Source organism: Canis aureus, chromosome 21 (assembly GCF_053574225.1).
Source record: "Canis aureus isolate CA01 chromosome 21, VMU_Caureus_v.1.0, whole genome shotgun sequence".
Classification (NCBI taxonomy): Eukaryota; Metazoa; Chordata; class Mammalia; order Carnivora; family Canidae; genus Canis; species Canis aureus.
Window position 1 is genome coordinate 7841334 of NC_135631.1, and position 22710 is coordinate 7864043.

General features: G+C 58.8%; 1 protein-coding gene and 1 long non-coding RNA gene across 9 annotated transcripts in view; one reads left to right on the plus strand and one right to left on the minus strand.

The window, feature by feature from the left end:
* ANO1 (anoctamin 1) overlaps window positions 1-22710 on the plus strand; it is an 81360-nt gene that overhangs the window by 47952 nt on the left and 10698 nt on the right. For 2 of the 8 annotated variants that reach the window (XM_077862759.1, XM_077862761.1), the window contains 11 exons: window positions 3707-3789; window positions 5445-5456; window positions 6054-6125; window positions 8122-8199; window positions 9155-9229; window positions 11800-12001; window positions 12129-12240; window positions 13688-13745; window positions 15559-15659; window positions 16324-16469; window positions 18850-19002. In XM_077862759.1, the coding sequence (XP_077718885.1) occupies window positions 3707-3789; window positions 5445-5456; window positions 6054-6125; window positions 8122-8199; window positions 9155-9229; window positions 11800-12001; window positions 12129-12240; window positions 13688-13745; window positions 15559-15659; window positions 16324-16469; window positions 18850-19002 (1092 nt within the window). The remainder of the gene's footprint in view (window positions 1-3706; window positions 3790-5444; window positions 5457-6053; window positions 6126-8121; window positions 8200-9154; window positions 9230-11799; window positions 12002-12128; window positions 12241-13687; window positions 13746-15558; window positions 15660-16323; window positions 16470-18849; window positions 19003-22710) is intronic. The other 6 variants (XM_077862763.1, XM_077862766.1, XM_077862760.1 and 3 more) reach the window with 3 other exon arrangements.
* LOC144292462 (uncharacterized) overlaps window positions 7740-22710 on the minus strand; it is a 39447-nt gene continuing 24476 nt past the window's right edge. The window contains exon 3 of the long non-coding RNA XR_013359852.1: window positions 7740-13891. This is a non-coding gene — a long non-coding RNA (uncharacterized LOC144292462). The remainder of the gene's footprint in view (window positions 13892-22710) is intronic.

The window sequence follows — 22710 nt, forward strand, 5'->3', positions numbered from 1 at the left end:
CGGGAGGTCAGGGCTTCAGACCCTTGCGTGCTTACCACTGGCCTGCCCGGGAATCTGAATTTTGGCAAGCTCCCCGTCTACTGCCTCTTGTCCCCGGCCCTTGGCAACCATCAGTCTGCTTTCCTTCTCAGTGGGTTTACTAATAACCATCCTGGGTGTTTCACGTCAACGGAACCATACCAAGCGTAGCCTTTTATCCCGTGGTCACCCTCTTAGCCAGACACAGTGGGGCTCCTTCCTCATGGGCCAGGTCGGAAGATGTGTAGATGGGGGCGGGGGGAGGGGTGGCTGGGGCTGCAGGGGCAGGGCGGGCAGTGACGCACCAGGCTCCCAGCTGGTTGTGGTCCAGGGCAGACCAGGCCCTGCGCTCACCTGCTGCCTCTGGGCTGCCCTGCAAGAATGTTTGTCTAACATTGTATCATTATGGCAGATGTTTAAAGCAAGAATTATAGCGCAGCCACCTGCTGCCACCCTGCCCGGGACTCCCCCTTGGGTTGTCTGTGTCTTTGTGCTCTGCTGCCCTCGGGGCTCTGGATTTCGGGGACCTTGTCTTGTCTCTTGGGCCCCCTGTGTGGTCACTGAGGCCACTTATTTTGGACACTGACCAGGCTCGGCACACAGCTTGCCCTCAGACAGGTGCGAAGCCACCCCCACACCCTGGCCCCAGCCCCAGCCCTGGCCAATCTTGGCATCAGAAGTTCCCAGTCCAGGTTTCTGCCACCTGTTAACCGATCACAAGATTGCTCAGAGCCTCACTTTATGCATCTGTAAAAAGGAGTGTGTTACCCCTGCATGGAGGGCCTGAGGGCGGGGTGGAAAGAGGTGGGGCGTGCGGAAGCAGTACGCTGGCAAGACCTCCCCGGGGAGCAGGGAACCCGGCAGGACCCTCCACTGTCCACGAGGTTGGGATGGGGGTGGGGGCGCAGGAGCACAGTTGGGGAGAACAGACACTCGGGCTTCTTCCTGCCATTACCCAGCCCCCTTCTAACAATGCCTTTTGAGCTGAGAGGCCGGGCCTGCCCCCTGGGCTCCGTGTGAGCCTTCACGTCACCCCTCCTGCCAGTCAAGCCTGAGCTCCGCACCTGTACCCCTTTGCTTCAGGGCAGGTGTGCAAACTCTGCCACGGGGTCCAGCATTGGGGAGTGGCGGGGTCTGTGGCCAAGAGGAGAAGGTACACCTGAACTTTGACAAACGGATGGTCTCACCTTGGCTCTAGCCTTTTGGTGCCAATGCTTCCAATTTTTAAAGAAGCTGAAAAGTAATTATTCTATAGAACGTGTCTTTATTTCTTCAACATAACCAAGCCCACCAAGGCTTAACTAGGTACCACTGCCACCCCTGGCTACCAGGCTCCAGCCTTGGTCCTGGGCACAGGGACCTCTGGAAGAGGGTCCTCGTATCTGTCTTAAGATCTCACAGCACAGGTCCTAAGCTAGAGTGCCTGGGGTCAAGTACCAGCTGCCTCGCTGTGCGACCTTGGACAAAGTAGTTAAGCTCTCTGAGCACTTCATCTCCTGGTCCATAAAATGGCAATGCAGTTTGCTCTAATAATCAGGCTACTTATTATGACTGTGGTTATTATTCCCTTAAAGAATATCAGGTGTCCAGAGGACCAGTCAGGTAGGGTGGTTAAGTATAGACTCTGGGGTCAAATGGAATTAGATTCAAATCCCAGTCCTGCTGTGAACCTGCAGTTGACCTCAGGCCTGGCGTTCAACCCTCTGCATCTCTGGGGTCGCTTGTAAATCCATGAATGGAAATAGCATCGTGGCAAGGGTCGGGTTACCGGCAACCGTGAATCCCCTACATACACAGAGAGTCCTCCTTACAAGGTAGTTGTGTTATGACACTGTGGCCAGGGGAGGGGAGGGCAGGTGGCCGGGGAGGTGGTGGTGGAGATGGGCCAACCGGCAATGGGGAGGATACAGGAAGCCTGGATGGAGCCCTCGGTGTGAGCACCAGCGCTCCTGCATTGTCACACTCCCGCTCAGCACCAGGACAGAGAGAAGAGGCAAGGTGCCTTTCAGAACAGGTGTCATGGGTGTGAGGCAGGCTGGACCCCCTCCACTGCAGAGGCTGGAGGACGTGTGGGAAGAGGCAGAGGAAAGCCCCTTGTGTCCTCCTCGTTGGCCAGATGCCTGCAGGGAGCATCCATCCTGCAGGAGGCATCTGGCCCCCACTCCCCCTGCCGTGCTCCCCACGATGCTGCTGCTCAGTGTCTGCATCCCATGGAGCTGCCTGCTCAGCCCAGTGCTTTCCCGATTCCCTGTGGGTCCTGCCCATGGGAGGTCAGAGAGCAGCTGAAGGGAGGGCCCGGGCACCTCTCCCTACTTCCCCTGCCTCCCCAGTGTCGCTGGCTGGCGGAGGCGGCTCTGACACCCACGGGAAGGCCCTCCCTCTGTGACCGGACTCTGGCTGCTTCTGGCTCCACAGCAGCAGCGCCTCCCCCTGTCCCCAATCCCTGCCCGCTCTCCATCCACTCTCTCTATCCCCTGCTTGTCTTCTCTCCTCCGCTGCCTGCCTGGCCAGTGCCCAGGATTAAGTCATCCCCATTTGAAAGACCTAGAGAGGTTGCTGTTTCCTGGCCAGCCCGGCTGGTCGGGCGACTCAGACTTCAGGGGTGCCAGCTACACACAAAATCGGGTGATCTCGGGACCCTGTGGCCACCTCTCCTTCACGTGGAGGAGCAATTTGGACAGGCAAAAGCTCTCTAGCCTGGAGATGAGCCAGACTCAAACCCACTTCTTGCCAGTTCTAAAGCTGCACCCTCTCCTGGCCACGGACCTCGCTGCCAGGCGGGCGCCAGACCTCACTTATTTCCATCTTGATGCCACCGCTTGTCAGACAAGCGTTGGATTTCTCCTCAGGGAAACTGGGGGAAAGGCTAGTCTACACACCCAGGGGCCTGAGCTCTCGCTAATGATACAACCGCACTTGTCCTTGCTCCCTTCCTCCTCCTCCGCCGATTGTCCCACGAGGAGGGGGAGCTTTAATAACCAGCAATTCAGCCAGTTGCATCTCTATGGCTGTGTGCTCACGAGAGCCATTCGTTCATCCATTGAGCCCTCCTGAGCACCTGTCTGTGCCGGGAATCCAGATGGACGAGGCGGCGTCCCCGCCCCACACACCAGAAAGGCCCCTGAACCGGGATGAGAGTCAGAGTAGAAGACGGTGTGGTCACCGTGAGCGAGAGAGTTCCCAAGAGGAGTTGGGGTCTTTTCCCAACACGGAGGGGGATGACCAGGGGCTTCCTGGAGGAGGCAGCATTTGAACTATGCTGAGTCTACTAGGACAAATACAAAGTAGGACATAGCAGCTAAGAGGGCAGCTAAGCAGCCAGAGTGTGGAGGTTTGAATCTTGAGTGAGTGGCCTTGGCCCACACCTCACCCTGGTGACCTCAGGACCCCCACCTGTGACCTGGGGTCCTCAAGAATGCTGGAGCAGGATGTTAGGAGCATAGGCTCTGGGGCCAGCCGGCCTGGCCCTTCCCTGGCTGGCTGAGGAACCTTGGCCGGGACTCAATGTCCTTTTGCCTCAGTTTCTTCATCTGTAAAACGGGGAAGTGAGTGCCCCTGTCCCGTGGGGAACAGAGGACACCAGCTCACCTGTCCTTGGTCCAGCCTGTCGGTACCTCGCTGACCACACTGTGTGGGTGACCAGAGTGCCCTCTGTCCTGGATGACCTTGTTCTTCCTCCCACCCACAGCCGCCACCTTCATGGAGCACTGGAAGCGGAAACAGATGCGGCTCAGGTACCACTGGGACCTCACGGGCTTCGAGGAGGAGGAGGTGAGCAGTCTGGCCCCCGTGCCCCCTGCGCCCCTCCCTGCCCCCGCCGCATCTCCCCGGCACCAAGTCAGCCGCCAATGTGACCTTTTGGGGTCTGCTGGAGTCTCAGATCTCAGAGCTCCCGTGGACGTGCACCCAGGCTCCCATGCCGACCCAGCACAACTGGGTCCACCGCTCCTCCCCATGAACCCAAGGCCCAAGGGGGCTGTCAGCCTTTGCCCGGGTGCCACACTCGCGCCCCTTGGAGCCCCCTCTCCACCTGCAGTCGGGCCTGGCTGGGGAGTGGGAATGAGGACTTCCCAGAGGAGGGACCAGCAAAAAACGCCCCCCTCCCACAGCCACAGCACAGAGCAGAGCCTTCAGGGCTGGCCCCCCAGTGACCAGTACTTTTATAAAGTACATGCTTATTTTTTATTAATTTTTAAAAGCAAACTCTACCCCCAACATGGGACTCAAACCCACAACCCCAAGATCGAGAGTCGCACACTGTGCTGATGGAGCCAGCCAGGCGCCCCTCCGTGCTTTTAGTTTATTTTTCAAGAAAGCTCTGGTGCACTTATGTAGTGACCTGTAAATCTCTTCCACTGACTTTTTTCACATTCCTCACGTGTGCCCCTGCACAACACGCTCCTTCCCAGGACGGAAGGGCCGGGTACTTGTCAGCCAGGGAAGCCCCGTAGACGGTAGAGTCTGCAGGAGAGGCACAGCGGCTGCAGAGTCCCATTCCAAGCTCCTACTACCCTTGCCATGTGACCCGGGGCGAGCCTCTGTGCCTCAGCGTCCTTGCCTCTCCTGGGCCTCACTCGATGGACTTTGCAGGGGTCGTAAAGTGTCTGTAGGTCTGGAGCAGGGCACAGAGCAGTAAATGCTCCAGAATGGGTCACCTGACTTGCCGTCTCCAGGCACAACCTCTTCCACGGCAGGTCCCATTATCCCACGTCACAAGTGGCTGCATCTGTCCCAGTCCCCAGCAGGCAGCTCTTTAGCACACAGCCACGCCCGGACCCTGGTGCTCTGCCCCCACAGCCCACTCAGCCATCCACCTGGCGAGGCACCTTCCCTGCAACTGTTTCTATTAGAAAGACTCGAGTAGGACAAAAAACTGTCACATCTTCTTATTATTTTAGATTTAGGATGTTCTTTCCAGGATGTGCCTGTGGTTGGGAGAAGGAAAGGGCGGTCCCCATTGTTCAACCCCTTGGGGATCCATCTGTGATCCCCTCACCCTGATGGCTTGGGCACTTGGTTCTGGGGTGGCAATCAGAACCATTGGACAGGGGTCCCAGCGGGCCCCAGTGAGTCCCCCAAGTGAGTGTCCCATCCCCTGTGGCTGCTCAGGGCCTCCTCGGGGAGGTGGTGATGGAAGGGAAGCCTGTGTCGAGTTGACTGGCCTGCGGGCCCTTTCCCGGAGTCTCACACATACAGCCCTTGGGGGCTTCCGCAACCCCATGAGCCGCAGATGTGACCGGGCAGCAGTGGCTTGCTGGCCCCGGTTCCCCGCACCCCTCTTGTCCCGTGTGTCCATCCACCTTCTTTCTGGTTCTCAAGAAAATGATCTCTAGAGGATGCGGCCTATTTCTTAAAAAACAAAACAAAACAAAACACAAAGTAATGAAATCTTTTTGTTTTTGTTTTTACGTCCTGGTTCCCCGAAGGAGGCTGTCAAGGTTTGGATTTTTTGTCACTCCTCTGTCTTCCCCGTAGCCTGTCTCCTTGGGAGTGGGACCTCCCTGCACACTGATCCGTCTGTCTGTGCCGCGCGGCTCTCCGCAGCTCTTCCACCGCGGGCAGGGGTCTCTGCTTCCTCCCCCACTCTGCGGCTCTCATACCCCTCATTCTTCTGTTCCAGCGCCCTTTGCTGACCTGCTCTGGGCTCCCCCGAGGCCTGGCGCCTCCGGTCTGCCCGCGCTCGCTGACACTTCCTGCAGTCTCTTCGACCCCCACAGCTCCTGATAGAACATTCTCGGGGGCCAGTTCATGGCTGGGTGTTCACGATGAGCAAGTGGGCGGCAGGGGGTGCGGCAGCACAGACCACCTGCCTCCAGGACACGGACGCCGGTGGGCTGGGGTTCCCAACCAGGGGGAGAATCCTGGTCGGGCCATGGGTGGGGCAGTCTAAATTGGAAATGGTGCAAGCAGCCAGCTACGAACTGCCCCCAGAGGGTGCCCGAGACCAATGTAAGGACTGAATTTGTCATGTGTGCTCATGTTGAAGGTCTCAAACTCAGTTAACAGGCTTCTCGTTGATTTGGTTTCTTCCACAGGACCATCCCAGAGCCGAATATGAAGCCAGAGTCTTGGAAAAGTCACTTAGGAAAGAATCCAAAAGCAAAGAGGTACGGTGGCCACCGCTGTTTGGCTTTCCTGGCCATAACACAGTGTACGCCCACAGCAGCATAGACCAGGGCTCAGCAAACACTGCGTGCACATCAACAGACCCGGGGCCGGCCCCCAGACATGGGCCAGATCATAAATATCTGACCCCACAAGGCCTCTGTCACAACTACTCAATGCTTTCCGTAGCTCGAGAGCAGCCACAGACAGCAGGTAAACAAGTAGGCCTGCTCGTGTTCCGATAAAACTTTATCCATAAAAACGAGTAAGGGGCCCGATCTGGTCCACAGGCCGATGTTTGTCAGCCTCTGCTCTGGGTCTCTCTTCTTGACCTGTCCTGAGGGTATCTCAAACCTCAGCCAACATTTCAACGTGAAGAACCAGGCAGCTTTGCAGCTTTTTCACAGGACACTTGACATTTTATTATGTCTGCTTCTTGTGCTCGATGTTGAATTATGAAACAGGACGGTTTGCCCCAGCAGGTCCCTGAGCAGACAGCCAATTCCTTGTTTCCCTCAGAGACGTGGGAATGAGAGGGAAGTGTTTCATGATGTTCTGAAGATCACCATCTTTTTACAAGTGACTTTTTCCCCCCTAAACATCTCATTCAAATTGGCTGTCATGTTCACAGCCTAAATTCTAGCAAACCTCTAGAGCAGTGTGGCTGGTTTTTAACGAAGGTGTTTTGTATGCCCAGGGACAAGTGGGGAGCACCCTGGCCCCTGGCACCCCCCGCCTGTGGCTGGGGAAGTGTGTGTCCGTCCTTGATGGGTGGGAAACAGACGCTCCCCAAGCGCCCCCCTGCCCCCTGCGTTCACATCCACACCACAAGCCCCTGGGTTCATCTTCCCTTATTACTGTGGTGCATGGACAAGGTTTGCTGGTTCCAAGTGTCCAGCGGTTGCAATTGCCAAAATCTCATCTGGGGGGTAAAGTGGGTGCACCAAAAACCCCCTCTCGGGCCCCAGCTCCTGGAACACGGCAAAAATCCAGCTTCATCCTGTTTCAGCCAGGAAGTGGGTGCAGCTCCCTGAACACTGTCTTGGAGTCCTAGCAAGGCTGCAGATAACCATAAAGCACGAATATGTGCACATCTCCATGCACACTGCCTCCAGAGCCTGCCTTGCCCGGCCTTGACTGGCCCCCTTAGACCCTCTGGACTTTATGTTGTCCTCCGGAAGGGAGCAGCCTGGACACCACAGCCTCGGAAGCCCCATAGGCCTCCACTACAGGCCCCAAAGACCTGTGTTCTATGTGGCACCCTTTGCCCTCAGCTAGGGTCAGGACTGTTCACCCCGTGCCTTTACGGTGGCACCTTTTAGCATGAGCACAGATGAGTATTTGGTTCTTCCCTAAGGAGAAAAAGGCTCTATGGCTCACGTCAATCCATGTAAAGTCAAGGGACATAACCAAATCCAAACGGTGGACCTGGGCAGCCGTGCCAGGTGTGCCTCTCAGCTGTGATCTCCAGAGCAACAAGTGTACAGGGTTCCTTTTCACCAGGGCTCTGGGGGCCTCCCGGGCCCTGTATGCTTCTGGCGGGCCGTACCCCTCATTTTCCCCTCTGTGTCTCATGGCTCCCAGCAGCTCCTTTATGGTTGTCATTCCCGCCCCCCCCCCCCCAGCTATGGCACCAAATCCAGCTGCGAATAAAAGAGACCTACCTGTTAACTGGCACATGAACCTATGCTCCTGGGCGTGGCTCTGTGGAAATCATGGTGACCCCCTCACGGAGGGCGGCTCAGAGCCCCACCAGGTCTTTCCTGGGGAGTCCATCTCCAAAGCCCCATCTCCCATTCCCAGAGCTTTGCTGCCCCCCTGCCCTTAGAACATGGGGATCTGCCATCTGTTACTGGTTTCAAACGCTTGGGCCCCGCGTCAGCCTTGGCAGCCAGCACACCCCACAGGCAAGGGGACGCTAGGCCCTGTGCCCTGCGGCTCCAGAGCCTCATCACACTTCACCCCACGGTGCTCTCTTGTTCCCTCCACCACCCTCAGAAGCGCCGGCATATTCCAGAGGAGTCAACAAACAAATGGAAGCAGAGGGTTAAGACAGCCATGGCGGGGGTGAAATTGGTACTCTTCTGTTTCGGGGGCAACGCAAGTCTTGACTGTTTTGCAGACGATCAAAGTCTGTTGTGTTGTCCTCAACAAACTCTGTATTTTTTTTTTCTTTAACATCCACACCCACATTTCTGTGCCTTCCCTCCACACCCATCGGGCTGTGATGTGTGTCGAGATGTCACTGCATGGCTACCATGGGTCTGTGTTGGGGGGAGTCCTGGCTTCTCTTGGAGCCCATGGAGCGCGCTCGTCACGGATGCTTGTGCCTGCTTCCTGCACTGCCTGCCAACACGCATGCCACCCGCCCCTGGAATGAGTGGCATTCCCTGTCCTAATACATGCATTCCCCCCGCACCAGGCCCCCATCATTTAAAAATCCACCCCCGTTCTCGAAAGATAGCGGGTTGACATCAAGCTGCTAGTCAAGGGCCCACCAGCCCAGGCCATCCCGGAGCCAGAGAGCCTTCAGGGCCCCATGTCACCACGGTGCCCCGTTGCTACGCGGCAATCGGCGTTTCAACTCGTAATGCTAGTTACCTGTTTTAGCTTGCCCTGCGCAGGAAAAATAACTATTATGGTCTGGGTGGCAGAGGGCAAGACATCCTTAAGATCTTCTAGCCTTAAAGTGAGGCTTCAGCCAGACTCAGGCTGCTCCCAGACACGGGGCTGACAGTCTAATTTAGAAAAGCATGTGGCGCTGTGATGCCCCGGACGCAGAGGAGTCACGTTTCCCAACACTAGTATTGCTGCTCTTACGTGGCATCATTCGGTAGATAATGAGACCCCAGACCCTTCCTTGGATGCTACTGTTTGCTTTCACTTGTCACCTGTGGGCGTGTTTCCGTAAAGGTGTTTCTGAGTATTTCCGTTGTCCGTGTTCACCCACACACCCGCGCGCGCGCGCACAGAGTTCTCTCCACCGCGGCAGGCCCCGCACCAGATGACCCAGCATTGTTTCATGTTGCAGACGGACAAGGTGAAGCTGACCTGGAGAGACCGGTTCCCAGCCTACTTCACCAACTTGGTCTCCATTGTCTTCATGGTGAGTTCCGGAAGGCTGAGGTGGGGAGAGATCTGGGAAGCCCATGGGGAGATGGCGTGGGGCTCACCTGGACCAGAGTCAGGCCTCAACATGACATTTGCTCTCATCCTGGGATGTGGTGTGGGGTCAGGTTTCCATAAAACAGGAAGGGGCTCGGGTTCCATGGGGACCCCAAGGGGACCCGTGTGCTCTCAGGTACGGGAGGTAACTTCGCCTGGTCCCTGAGTTACAGCTTTCACTCTGAGAGGGACTCGTTGTTCAAACCTGAAACTTCATACATGTTATTTCAGACAAAACTGAAGAGTTTTGGGGTGGTTTGGTGGTTTTTTTGTTGCTGTTGTTGTTGTTGTTGTTAAAGAAAACCATGAAATAAAAATGCACAGGCAGGACACAAGTCAGGACAGTGCTACTCAGGTGGCTAAGGGCCCGTGACTCTAGTCTTGTCGATGCTGCTGGTGTAATCAGCCAACACCCTGGCTCTCTGTGGGGATTTTAATCCCAGATTGACTGGATCTCAGCCCTGGAAGGCCTTGGCCATGTGCTAGCTGCGCTTCTGTCCTCCTCAAGAGGGCAGGGCACTGGCGGACACTGTGAAAATCACCAGCCCCTTGTCCAGCCCAAGTTAGAGTCCTGCATGGCTCCCAGCCCGGGGCCTGGTACCCAGGGGCCTGACACCTGGGGGCCTGGTGTCAGCCACCGTGAGCCAGGGCTTGAGCTGTGTCCAGCGGCCTCGGGGCCTTGCAGGGAGTCTCCCTGAGGTCTCACAATCCCGATGCCACCCCCTCCTGCTGATGAGGAAACAGGCCACAGGTCAAGCCCTTCTCTCCAGGCCACCAGCCCAGACATGCTGGGCCCCGGTGCCAGTCGGCACTCTGCCCCCGGAGCCCCGCTGCTCCGTGCAAACTCCACGGGAGGTGGGGGCTTGTCTTTCTTTGCCCTCATGGATGAATGGGCCACAGCTCTGTCTTCCACCCACCCCAGGAGGTTCATTCACTGAGCACATATTGGTTGAGCACCTGCTATGCGCTGTCCCCTCCGTGGTCCTGGTCTTGGGACCACCAGGTGAACCCACCAGCCAGAGCCCCACAGCCCTTTTAACCCAGAAGGGGCTTTGCCCGCAGGAGACAGGACTGCCAGAGGTCTTGCCCCTCGTGGGGACCCACCCGCCCTCTGGCAGGAGGCAGGGGTCACCCTCCTCCCTGAGTCACCCTGCGGGCCAGCCGCCCGTCTGCACCTCCACGCGCTGGCACAAGGCTGCCTTGGAGGCCAGGGCGGTGCCTTCCCCTGGGAGGGGCCACTTGGCAGCAGCGAGGGAGTTTCCAAGGAAAGCCCTCATTCCCGGAGCTGGCCAGGGAGTGTGGTCAGGGTGTGGCGTGGGCTGCCGGAGCTTCCTGAGCGGGGTGTGGTCCCCGTCGGGCACCCACAGATGTGTGCAGAAGTGGAACTACCAGCCCAAAGTAGAAAATAGGAGCTTTCCTAGATTTCTGACAGCTGCAGACTCCCCAGGGGCTGAGCCAGCCACAGCCTTTCCAAGCTGTGACCTGAGACATACAGCGCAGCCCGCGCCACTGCAGGAGTGTCCTGGGAGCCGTGAGGGACCATCCTAGCAGGGCACGGCCTGCCCTCCACACCCCGAGTGGGAGGAAGGGACATGGGTCACACAGGGGAATGGAAGGGCACGGAGCGTGGCCCGCAGGTGGAGTCAGGCGTGGGTGACAGCCGGGCACAGCCCCCCTCCCTCCTCAGTGCATCCTGGGGGTTGGGATCTCCCTACATCCACACGCAGTGCAGGACAGCGTGAGGACAGGGTCGTCTCCGGTGAGTTAGGGCCTTTGAGGAAAAGGAAGAGAAACCCAAGCAGACAGACCACCCCACACAGAATAAACTCACTATCCTAGCCAGCGCCCACCCCAGTCTCCCAGGCAGCCAGCGGCCCGAGTTTTATGGAATGTTCTGGTCCCTCAGAGGGTTTGCCCAGATGACCCACAAGCCAGGTGTGTGGGTGGCTCATGGAGATGTTGAGAGAAGCATCCCAAACTGTCCCAGCCAGGCCTGCAGCACTGCCCGCCCGTGGGTCGGACTGCCCCCCGCCCACCCTCCTCTGGGCAGCACTGCTTCCACTCAGGCCACCCACGTTATGGGGAGAAGCCCTCTCCCCCAGAGTTGGCCTGGCTCACACCAGCCAGGCCAGCCCTTTGGGTTTCAGCCCCCTTGTGCCCTGTTGGGGTCAATGGGCAGGAAAGAAGGTGTGGTGCCCTGGGGCAGGTGGCAGCAGAGATCTCCTGAGTGTCAGGCTCAGTGGGCTCACCTGGACAATCTCAGCTCCTGAGCTGGGTGACCTGGCCTGGTGAGTTAACCTCTCTGAACTTCAGCGTCCTCTTCCATAAAACAGAAACCAACCTCTCATTCATCCATCTATGAGGATTTAGCACCACAGATCCCTGACGTTGAGGGAGTGACAAGAGCTCAGCTGTGTTGAAGCCAAACTGCTGCAGGCTGGGCAGGAGCTGGGCTGGGGAGATGGAGGGGCTGGGGTCTGATGGGACCTGACGGCCCTCCTCGCTCTGCAGATTGCAGTGACCTTTGCCATCGTCCTGGGAGTCATCATCTACAGGATCTCCACGGCCGCTGCCTTAGCCATGAACTCCTCCCCATCCGTGCGGTCCAACATCCGGGTCACCGTCACAGCCACTGCTGTCATCATCAACCTGGTGGTCATCATCCTGCTGGACGAGGTCTACGGGTGCATAGCCCGGTGGCTCACCAAGATCGGTGAGTGCGCATCCCAGGGAGACCATGGCCACCTTCCTGCTGCAGGGCCCTGGGCTGGTCACTTACCTCCTCTGAGCTTCATCCCATGAGAGTGGAGTAAAGGGTCACGTGCATCTTGCTCTTCTAGAGGTTCCAAAGACGGAGAAGAGCTTCGAGGAGAGGCTGATCTTCAAAGCTTTCCTGCTAAAGTTCGTGAATTCCTACACTCCTATCTTTTACGTGGCTTTCTTCAAAGGCAGGTAGGGATGTCAGTTACTGAAACTCACTGCCTTTCCCACCGTGTTCCTTCGGTTCCATAGAAGGCTCTCCGCCCGTCTCCCTGCAGGTGGGAGGCCCTGGGCCCAGGGCAGAGCTTGTGGTATGGATCCCACTGCCCCTGAGTTCATGGAGAGGCCTGGCATCTATGGTGGGACCAGAGCAATGGGGACCCCGGACAGTGGGGACCCAGGGCAGCAGGACTTCAAACAGTGGGGACCCAAGGCAGCAGGGCCCCTGACTGTGGGGACCCCAGGGCAGCAGGACCCAGGGCAGCAGGACCCCGGACAGTGGGAACGCAGAGCAGCAGGACCCTGGACAATGGAGACCTCAGACAATAGGACCTCAGACAGCAGGACCCTAGACAACAAGGACTCCAGACAGCAGGGCCACAGGCAGAAGGGACCCCAGACAGCAAGGACCCCAAACAGCAAGGTTCTGGGCAGCAGGGGCCCCAGAAGCAGGGACCCCAGGCAACAGGGACCCCAGACAGCAGGGACCCCAGACAGCAGGGCCCCAGGCAGTAGGGCCCCAGACAACAGGGACCCCAGACAGCAGGGCCCCAGGCAGCAGGGGCCTCAGGCAGCAGGGACCCCAGACAGCAGGGCCTCAGGGCAGCAGGGACCCCAGACAGCAGGGCCTCAGGGCAGCAGGGACCCCAGACAGCAGGGCCCCAGGCAGCAGGGACCCCAGACAGCAGGGCCCCAGGCAGTAGGGCCCCAGACAGCAGGGACCCCAGACAGCAGGGCCCCAGGCAGCAGGGACCCCAGACAGCAAGGACCTCAGACAGCAGGGACCCAGACAGCAGGGACCCCAGACAGCAGGGCCCCAGGCAGTAGGGCCCCAGACAGCAAGGACCTCAGACAGCAGGGACCCAGACAGCAGGGACCCCAGACAGCAGGGCCCCGGGCAGCAGGGCCCCAGACAGCAGGGACCCCAGACAGCAAGGCCCCGGGCAGCAGGGGCCCCAGAAGCAGGGACCCCAGGCAACAGGGACCCCAGACAGCAGGGACCCCAGACCGCAGGGCCCCAGGCAGTAGGGCCACAGGGCAGCAGGGACCCCAGACAGCAGGGCCCCGGGCAGCAGGGCCCCAGACAGCAGAGACCCCAGACAGCAGGGCCCCAGGCAGCGAGCTCCAGGAGCTCCCACAGTAGGGCAAGGTGGCTCACGGGGGTCGGGGCCACAGGTGCAGGTGGAAAGAGCACAGCCACAGCCAGCTTGGTGCTTCCCGGCTGGTGCAGGGGTACACTCCACGCCTGGACCTCCTATAACGCCTCTGGAGTTTGAGAGTCTGTGGAAGGTGCTACCACAGCACACCCCAGGGGTCGTGGCTCAGCTGCCAGAGCCTGTGGGCCACTCGAGGCGGGCTGCAGCCCTGCCCCAGTCTCCCCGCGCCGACCCTTCCCTGCCACTGCCCCCACTCGTTGCAGGTTCGTCGGGCGCCCAGGCGACTATGTCTACATTTTCCGTTCTTTCCGGATGGAGGAGGTAAGCGCGTGTCCTGTGCTGCTTTCCCAGTCCGTCCACACAGCAGACCCGGTGCAAGCAGATGTTATTGAGCAGCATTTCCCTCCTTTTCTGCTGCCCGGCCGCTGGGGCTCTGATCTTATTTGATGCATCCACATAGGGTCAACCTAAAAGAAGAAAGTCTTTTCAGAGTCCCCAAAGCAAAAGAATAATACCCGTTTGGAGTTTTTTCCTTTTTCTATGAGATGCCGAATGTTTTTCTCTTTGGTTAACGTGGATTAATGAGGACTAAACAGAGCTCAGCTTCATTCTGTGACCTTAACGTAGAAATGCCCACCTCTCTCCCTCTGAATCGGTGCTGGTGAGTTTTGGCTCTGCTCAGCTCCTCCAGCCACTGTGGGGCTGGTGAGCGTGCCGGCCCCTGGACCTGCTCCAGCAGCTCCGTTGGAGCAAGCGGAGCTTCAAGGCTGCCGGGGGCTCAGGTCTCAGGAGCAGGGACCCTGGTCAGCGTTTCCAACAGCCAGGATGAATCAGCTTACTAGAAAACAAGGGGTGGGTCTTCTGATAAAGACCATGTGAAATGGGGTAGAGAGGATTGGAGTGGGCTTCAGGTACAAGGTGATCTGGCTGCCTGGAGCACAGCCAAGGGGTTCAAGCCCCTGAGTACCGGCCCCCGAACATCCCAAGTCATGGGCCTCACCCACAGTGACAGATGTTTGCAAAAAGCCCATGAAGTGCTCTTGCGTTGTAGGATTTTGGCCTTTCCGTAAATGATGCCATGCCAAATTCTTTAATGGTTGGAGAAATTGGAGAAATGCCTTTGTAAAAAGGAATAAAGCAAAGGAAATCATTTTTTTTAATGAAATGATGGCCCTCCGACATATGACCTGTGATAACAGTATAAAAAGTCTTGTTCTGGGCCCGTAGAGGGGTCAGCTATGCCCCAGAGGGTCACCTGGAGCCCCTTGAGCTCCCTTCATTTGGGCAGGTTACACTTCTGGTCTATCACATGCCTGCCCATCACCAGCCTCAGGCAGGGGGTGCAAGCCCACTGAGGACAGGGACATTAGGCCTCAGAGGGGTGGCCAGCTGCCTCACCACGTGTTTTCCCCAACAGCACAGGCCACAGGCTGCCACGGCCGTGCGGGGCCTGCAGATAGGCAGCAGTGCATGGGAACGGTCCTGGCCCTGGGGGATGAGGAGGTGGAGGAGGAGGAGCCCCTAAGTCCAGCCCCATGAGTGCCCACTCCCTGACAGTGCGTCCCTCCCCACGCCATATTCCAGCCCTGACAGCCTGGAGACAAGGTGCATTAGCTTCCTGGGCCCGCTGTAACAAAATAGTCTAGAGACAGGTATCCTGGGATGGTTCTGAGGCCAGAAGTCCAAAACCAAGAAGCCAGCAGGGCTGTGCTCCCCTCGAAGTCTCAGGGGAGGGTCCTTCAGGCCTGGCTCCTGGCTTCTGGGGGCTCCCGGCATCCTTGGTGTGCCTTGCTTCTGACCGGATCCCTCCAGCCTCTGCCTCTGTCCTTATATGGCCTCCTCACCTCTGTGTCTTGTGTGTCTTCTCTTCTTATGAGGACATCGGCCACTCCCTCGGGGCCCACCCTGTTCCAATATGACCTCAGCTTAACTTGGCCACACCTGCAAAGACCCTTTTCCGACTAAGGTCATGTCCTGTAGTACTGGGGGTTAGGATGGAGATGTGTCTTTGTGGGGGACGCATTCAGCCCACAGCACAAGGGCTGAGCTCCCCTTGCCAGAGGCTAGGGTCACCTCTCCAGACGTCCACGATGGGCGGGGCGGGGGTTTGATGTACCTGTTGTCTATCCCACAGTGCGCCCCGGGGGGCTGCCTGATGGAGCTCTGTATCCAGCTCAGCATCATCATGCTGGGCAAGCAGCTCATCCAGAACAACCTGTTTGAGATTGGCATCCCGTGAGTAACGTCCGGCCTGGGGGCCAAGGGGAGCAAGGGGGAGATGGGGCCCTGGGGCGCCCGGAGAGTGGTACTCTGGGTGACAGGTGTTGTGGGACCTGGGCCAGATGGGGCACAGGAGCAGAGACGGGGTGAGGACAGAGGGGAAGGCAGGGCATAGCCACCCCATGGTGGACAAGGAGAGGATGGGGGCCCAGATGTGGCCCTGCTCCGCCACAGGCTGAGGCCTCGGGGTGCTGACAGGTACCCTCGAACACACATGCCGGCCCCTGTGGCCAGTAGATGGAGCATCTAGAGGTTCAGCGTCCTTACCTTGTGCCCTTTGAGGTCCATGTCATGTTCCCCCTGCAAGGCAGCCCTCCCTCTGGAATCAGGGACGTGTGGGATGATTTTCTGTGATCTGCTCCCTGCCTCCTGCCCACAGCGTCTGCTGGGGCACAGCTCAGCCCTGACCCTGTTTGCCCTCCCTGCACCTGTCTCCTTGTGTCAAAAACCAAGATAACACTTGACCCCTGACCCTGCAGGGGAAGGGCTCAGGCAATCAGTGACAGAGAAGCCCTGGCTTGGCTCAGAGAATTAGAAACACCAGTTTGGAGGTGACTGTCCTTAGCGCCCAAACCCATCTTCCCGACACCTAACTGAAGCGACCTCATGTTTCCCTCAGGAAAATGAAGAAGTTCATCCGCTATCTGAGGCTGAGGCGCCAGAGTCCCTCTGACCATGATGAGTACGTGAAGCGGAAGCAGCGCTACGAGGTGGACTACACGCTGGAGCCCTTTGCGGGCCTCACCCCAGAGTACATGGAGATGAGTGAGTGGTGGTCGGTGGGGTCCCGTCCTCGGGGCTGGTGCACAGGGCAGGTGCTCGGGAGGTACCCAGGAATGGAGCCTTGTCTCCAGCAGCTGTGTCACTGGGCAGGAGGATGCCCAGAGGTGGCATGTGACTCTCAGTGGGGTGCACTAGTGAAGCAGAGGAAAAAACAGGTGCAGCTCACACGGCCCCCTGGAGCCCCCCAACCCCACCTCCTCCCTCTCCTCACCTCCTCCTGCCATTCCAGCCACACTGGCCTCCGTGCTGTTACCCAAACACCCAGAGTTCATACCTGCCATAGGGCCTTTGCACTAGCTGTGCCCTGCCTGGAATGCTCTCCTCCTAATACCTGCATGACTCACTCTCTCCCTTTCTCCAGAGCTGTGCTCAGGATGTCCTCCACCGCGGGGTCTCCCTGACCACAGCGTTTCAAAGGAGCAGCCCCTCCCCTGTACCACTGTGACCCTCTGCTCTTCCCCCTGCTCCGATTCTCATCACCAGCCACCATCTATAGAACGTAGAATAGATCCAAGTGTATCGTGGGTTCTCAGTACATGTTTGCAGAGTGAACAGACACGTGAATAGACACGTGCAGAGGGATCCCAACATGTAGGGCCCCCCAGCCTCCAGGGACAGCGCATTTTAAATGCCAGCTCTGGAGCCCACTCCTGGTCTGTGCAGGGTGGGACCTGGGACCTTGCACTTTTAGCAAACACTTGAGCAAACCACGGACAGCTCTGAGTGTCGAGGGGCAGGGTGGCCCCATGAGCACGTCCCTCCTGCTGGCCCAGCAGGTCCGTAGAAGTCACAGCGTCCCAGATAATTGTTCCAGAGCACCTTGCTGTTGACTCAGGAGGAAAAAACTCTTAAGGCCTTGAGAAATGGAAACAGTGCTGTGTTCAGATGACATTGTTTTCTCCTGGGATGAAATCCAAGGTGAATGGGAGGTGGGCGGGTAGCCCCCTCACCCCCGTGGACCCCCGAGGACCTGCTCCCTCCCAGGCTGTGTGGTGTCACCCTGGGATCCAGGAGGAGGGCCCCCCCACCCCGCCTGCCTGAGGCCAGTGGGACGACAGGCACCCAGATGGATGCTTCCCCAGACGACCATTTCTGCAGCAGCTGGAGGCTGTGCCCACATTCCTGCTGGGCGTGGTGAGACCCCTGGGACAGGCCCCTGCCCACGCAGGGCATAGCCCACCCTGTGATGCACGCTGCACCCTGCCGCTAGCACGTTCTCCGCCGCGCCCACTGCTGGTCTCCTCCTTGAGGACCGACTCTACTGGGCGCCTGGAGCACACAGTGCCTGAGACTGAAGAGGAGGGTAGCTGTGGAGCCCCCCGCCCTGCCTCTGAGCCTGTCCACACAAGAGTCAGCGTCACTCGATGTGAGGACCCCACAGCCTCAGGCCTCAGTGGCCCCCGAGGAGCCCACAGCCGAGCTTATCCGAATCTCCGTCCCCCCACAAAGCCGTCTTCAGACAAGACTGTGTCCATGGAAGCAGCCCCCGGAGGCCCACGAGGCCCGCGGGGCGAGCGGGAAGCCAGCATCCCCGCTCCCACATGGAGGCTCCCACGGAGCCCCACTGGCGGCTCTAACAATGGCCACACTCAGCCTGCCAGGCACACGGTGACATTCTGTCCGCTTCCTTGTTTACCACCTGGCAGCGGGAGCCCCGGGACAGACTGTACGGTTCCTGAACCAGCCTCCCCCATGTGGTTCTGCTCAGCAACCTTTACCTGACCTCTCCCGGGAGCCGGCTCTGTGCTTCCCGCAGCATCCAAGGCCCGAGCCCCGGTGCCAGCCTGGTGATGATGAGAATTGTCCAAGAGGGGACAGGTTGTTCTGGACAGTGGGCCCCGCATGGCTCCGAGGAGCCCGACAGAAGGGGTCGATGGGGGCTCTTGGACACCCAGTGAGGCTGGCGGGATCCCTGCATCCCAGGAACCTCCAACTGCTCGGGCACAGGAGCCCCGCCCAGGGCCCTTGCCGGCCCCACGTGGGGTCGCCGAGGCTGAGGCTTCGTGCTCACGGGGGCCGTCTCCCCACCTCTGATGATGGTCTAAGATTAGATGTATGATAAGTGACTACATGCTCATTGTTCAGGAGTCAATGCTGGGGTTGAGAACAAAATTTGGAACCTTCCCCACAGCCCCCCTTTGGCCCTGGGTCACCTGGTGTCTCGGCAGGTGCATCCCGGGGCTACTCTTATAAAGGTGCAGAGGGCGTGTCAGATGCAGGAAGCCAGCCAGACCCCACCCGGCTCGTGTGTTCAGCTTATGGTGGGGTGTGGGGTCCCCGCCATGGGGTCTCGCCCTGGGTCCTACTGTGGGGCCTCGCCCTGGGGCACAGCGGCGTCCTGACCATCCCACTCTCCTTGCAGTCATCCAGTTTGGCTTTGTCACCTTGTTCGTCGCGTCCTTCCCCCTGGCCCCGCTGTTCGCACTGCTGAATAACATCATCGAGATCCGCCTGGACGCCAAAAAGTTCATCACCGAGCTCCGAAGGCCAGTGGCTGTCAGAGCCAAAGACATCGGTGAGTGAGTCTCAGGAACGGGCTCTGAGCACACACTGGGTTCGATGGGGGTGTCCTGCTCCCCAGAAGCTCAATCCAGAGCCAGCAGACTGAGATCGGGCACGGCATCCCCACGGGCTCCTTCACACCCCCACCCCAACATCTCCATCCTGAGAGAACATTCTGGAAAGCATCAGTGTCATAGGTATCTGAATATCTCAACAGCCACCTACACGAGGGGTCCCCGAGGTGCACGTGCTCTCAGAGGTCCTCAGCACCCCACCCCGGCCTGTCCGGGTGGCCCAAGAGCTCTCAGAGCTGACGTCTGGGAGGCCAGTGTTCGAGACTGAGCGGGTTCCTTTCCATGCGCATATCACGCAGTCATTCAACGTCCATGAACAGGAAAGGGAGGAGAAAGGAGCCCTCCCAGCAGCGCAGGATGAGCGCGGTGTGGCTTGGCCGGAGGGTCAGGGCCAAGGGGGTTCCAGCCCCCATGAGTGAGGGCTTCCTCATCATCCCGCAGGTGAGGTGGGGATGAGGGTCAGTGCACTCACGGGGAGCGTGACCGCTAACCTTCTGGTAGTCAGAGGTGTCCCCAGAGAGGATGAGCATCTCAAAGTGAGTCCACTTACTTAAACCAGGACCCAGTTTTCCAGGCGAAAGCAAAAAAGTTTCTATTTTATCCCGAAATGAGATGGGGAAATACGTCGGTTTGAAGTCCTACTTGACACGATTTTAGTTAGAACAGCCCATCCCCACTCGTCGGTGGAAGAAACAAAGATGGAATGACGTGTTAGGCGCATTATTTGTCCTCCTCCCAAGACGCGGACAGGATGCCAGGGTGATAGGGCGTCAGCAGGGCAGATGTCATCTGGCTGAGAGGTGGGGGCTTCTCCCACCCTTGGCGCTGGCTCCTCCTCATCAGAAATGCCCCTCGGCCATCCCTCCCCGCCTGTGATCGTGGGGCTGCTCAGGCCATGCCTGCCCTGGCCCCTGGTGGCCCTGGTGGCCCGGCCCTGCTCACCACCCTCCAGCGCCGCCTCCAGAGAGCATGGGCTCCAGTGTCTCCCAGTTGTGCACTCTCCAGGGTTAAAACTGTCTGAAAGTGTCATTGGCCACGTGTCGCACGTGTCTGTGCTTCTCTCTGGCTCCCTGCAGCCAGGGTTTGCATCGTGGCATCTGTGGGGACTCCTTCAGGGCCTGGCTTTAGGGCGGGCCAGAAACCTTGGGGCTCCCTAGGGAGAGGTCAGAGCTGGGGCTCAAATATACAGGTCCGTCTGTCTCCTGTCTGTCACCCGTCTGGACAGCCCAGACAGTTGGCAGAGACTCAGCCAACAGATGCCCTCCCAGCTGAACATCCCCGTAAGATTTTGCTTGTGATAAAGCCCCCGAACTAATTGGCCTCTGATATCCCTTCTAGCCGGGTCCTACTCAGCCCTGGCTGTGGGGTGAGCCCCTTGCCCCGCACACCACACTCCAGGGTTTGCTGCTGTCCCAGGTCAGAGCTCAGCTCGGGGTCTCTGTGCAGGACCGGAATAAACATCATGGTTTCCGTGGGCCGGGAGGATCCTTCTCACCATCACTCTCAGGCTGAGTGTCCTGAGTTTGGGCCACAGGCCACATTCACAAATCCTCTCTCCAGGTGAAGATGGCATTGCATGCAGCTCCTGTAAGCTTGTCACTCCCTGCTCTCAGGGTGAACCCCAGAGGACCGTGGCTGGCCTCAGTCACTTCCTGGGACTTTCAAAGTCAAGCCCTCCGAAGTCCTCCGAAGAAGGAGGAGGAGGACTTGACTCTAGAGGAGGTTTAGGCAAATCCTCGCTCCCATTTTCCCAATGGGAAGACCGAGGCCCGGTGGTGACCAGGGCTGAGCTGGACCCGGAGACCCCAAGCAGCCCCCCACCGCCCACTCGGGGTCACCCATTCCTGCAACACCTCCACGACGAGAGGGTTTGCCCAGAAAAGCTTACAGTGCACACCAGAGACCCGACAGGAAGCGGGTGGCCGGGGCAGCCGGCCAGGCACTCCCCGGACAGCCCTTGGGGATTCTGGAACCCCGTGCCCAGTGGCAGTAAAGACGAGAGTGTGTCACTTCTCCTTGACAAAGGCCTGATTCTCTGGCGCCCAGAGGCCCTAGGCGAGTCCGCCGTGGGTGGGTGTTTGCTTTGGCATCCTTTGCTTGGCAGAGACCTGCTTCCCCTGCGCCTCGTCCTGAAACCAGCAAACGCCCCCCCAGGGCAGAGGGGAGCGCCCCAGGCACCTCCCAGCCCCCTGCACCTGTCACGGGCGTCGTCCTTCCTAACCCGGTGAGGCCGGGACGCGCATCTGCCCGCATCTGCCTTCTTCTGCCCATGGCGCCCCTTCTTTCCCGGTTCTTGTGGGTCAGCTGCATGCTTCCTGGTTCCTGTCTGGTTGGTTGGAGGCATAATCTGCCTTTCTTTCACTGTAACCTTTCCTTGAACAGGCCTTTGTATTGCTCCCATGATCCGTGTGGCCCCAAGGGGACACAGGGCCCCCGTGGCTGCACCCAGGGCGCCAGGGGCAGCTGGGAGGGGAGGAGTGGCGGGTCACAGCGGGGACCCAGCTCCTTGCCAGTGGGAACCGGGCTGCCGCTTCCCAGCCCTGACCTCTGACAGCAGATGAACCTGCTTCCTGCTCTCAGGCCTACGCTTCTGAGCCTTCACGGTGAGCTGCCTCTGCCTGCGTGCAGCTCCTGCACATTGCGGTGGTCGGGCGAGATGAAATACCTTCCTGTCTCGTTCTTGGAAATGGAGCTTGGCATCCCCTGGGACAGCAGGGATGTCTTGAAGAGGAACACAGGTCCCCCTGCCTTCAAGATTCTCGTAAAGGAAGCCTGAAGGTTTTCCTCTTGTACCTGGGGTTCATCGGCACATGACGTGCTCTGCAGTGTGCATCCCAACAACCCAGCGAGAGTCAAGACCCCGAAAGAGGCTGAGCCTGTGGGCTGGGGCTGGGGTCCTGGTTTTGCATTTTTCGAACAAGACCCCATGATTCTGGGGTGCAGTGCCACAGGGGATCTCGGGCCCTGGACATACGGACCTCCTGGGGCCTGTATGTTGGGCTCCGTCCACGGCTCTGGAAAGCTCTCCAGCCCAGACCCCTTCCCGGCCTGGTCCTCTCACTTCACAGGCTCACCTCCCTCAACCCATTGGCCTGTTACCTGGGCAGGCTGAAGACCCGTTTTATTTCCTCGAGCTGTGCTCAAGGGGGCACTGCCTCCCCCAGAGCTCCCTCTGCCCTGACACTTGACCTTCAGTGGGCTTACCCATTCCTTGGGCCCCATCTCGGAGATGTCACACTCAGACCCCGCAGGGCCAGGCAGGCCAGGTGATGAGTGAGTGGGATGCCCAAGGACTGCTCTCATGCCACAGGCCATGTGGACCCCCCATCCTCCTGGACACGTCCTCCCCTGTGTGCCGGGATCTGGACTGGGATCTTTCTCTAGTGGCTCCATCCCAGTTGCAGAGAACAGAACTGCAGTGCACAGCACGGCCTGGAGAGGGTATCACCATAGCCATGGAGTCACGCCAGCCCTGTCAACGGGAGTGAGGCTCTTTCTGAAGCACCAAGTCCAGATTTTAAAAAATACATCATCCTGATTTGTAGACCAGTCAGTATTTCTAAGCAGCAAGCAGCCAAGCTCTACAAACACCCAGGACCTCGGATGTGGCCCAAGGGCTGTCATCTTGCAACCCCTGCTCTGGTGCG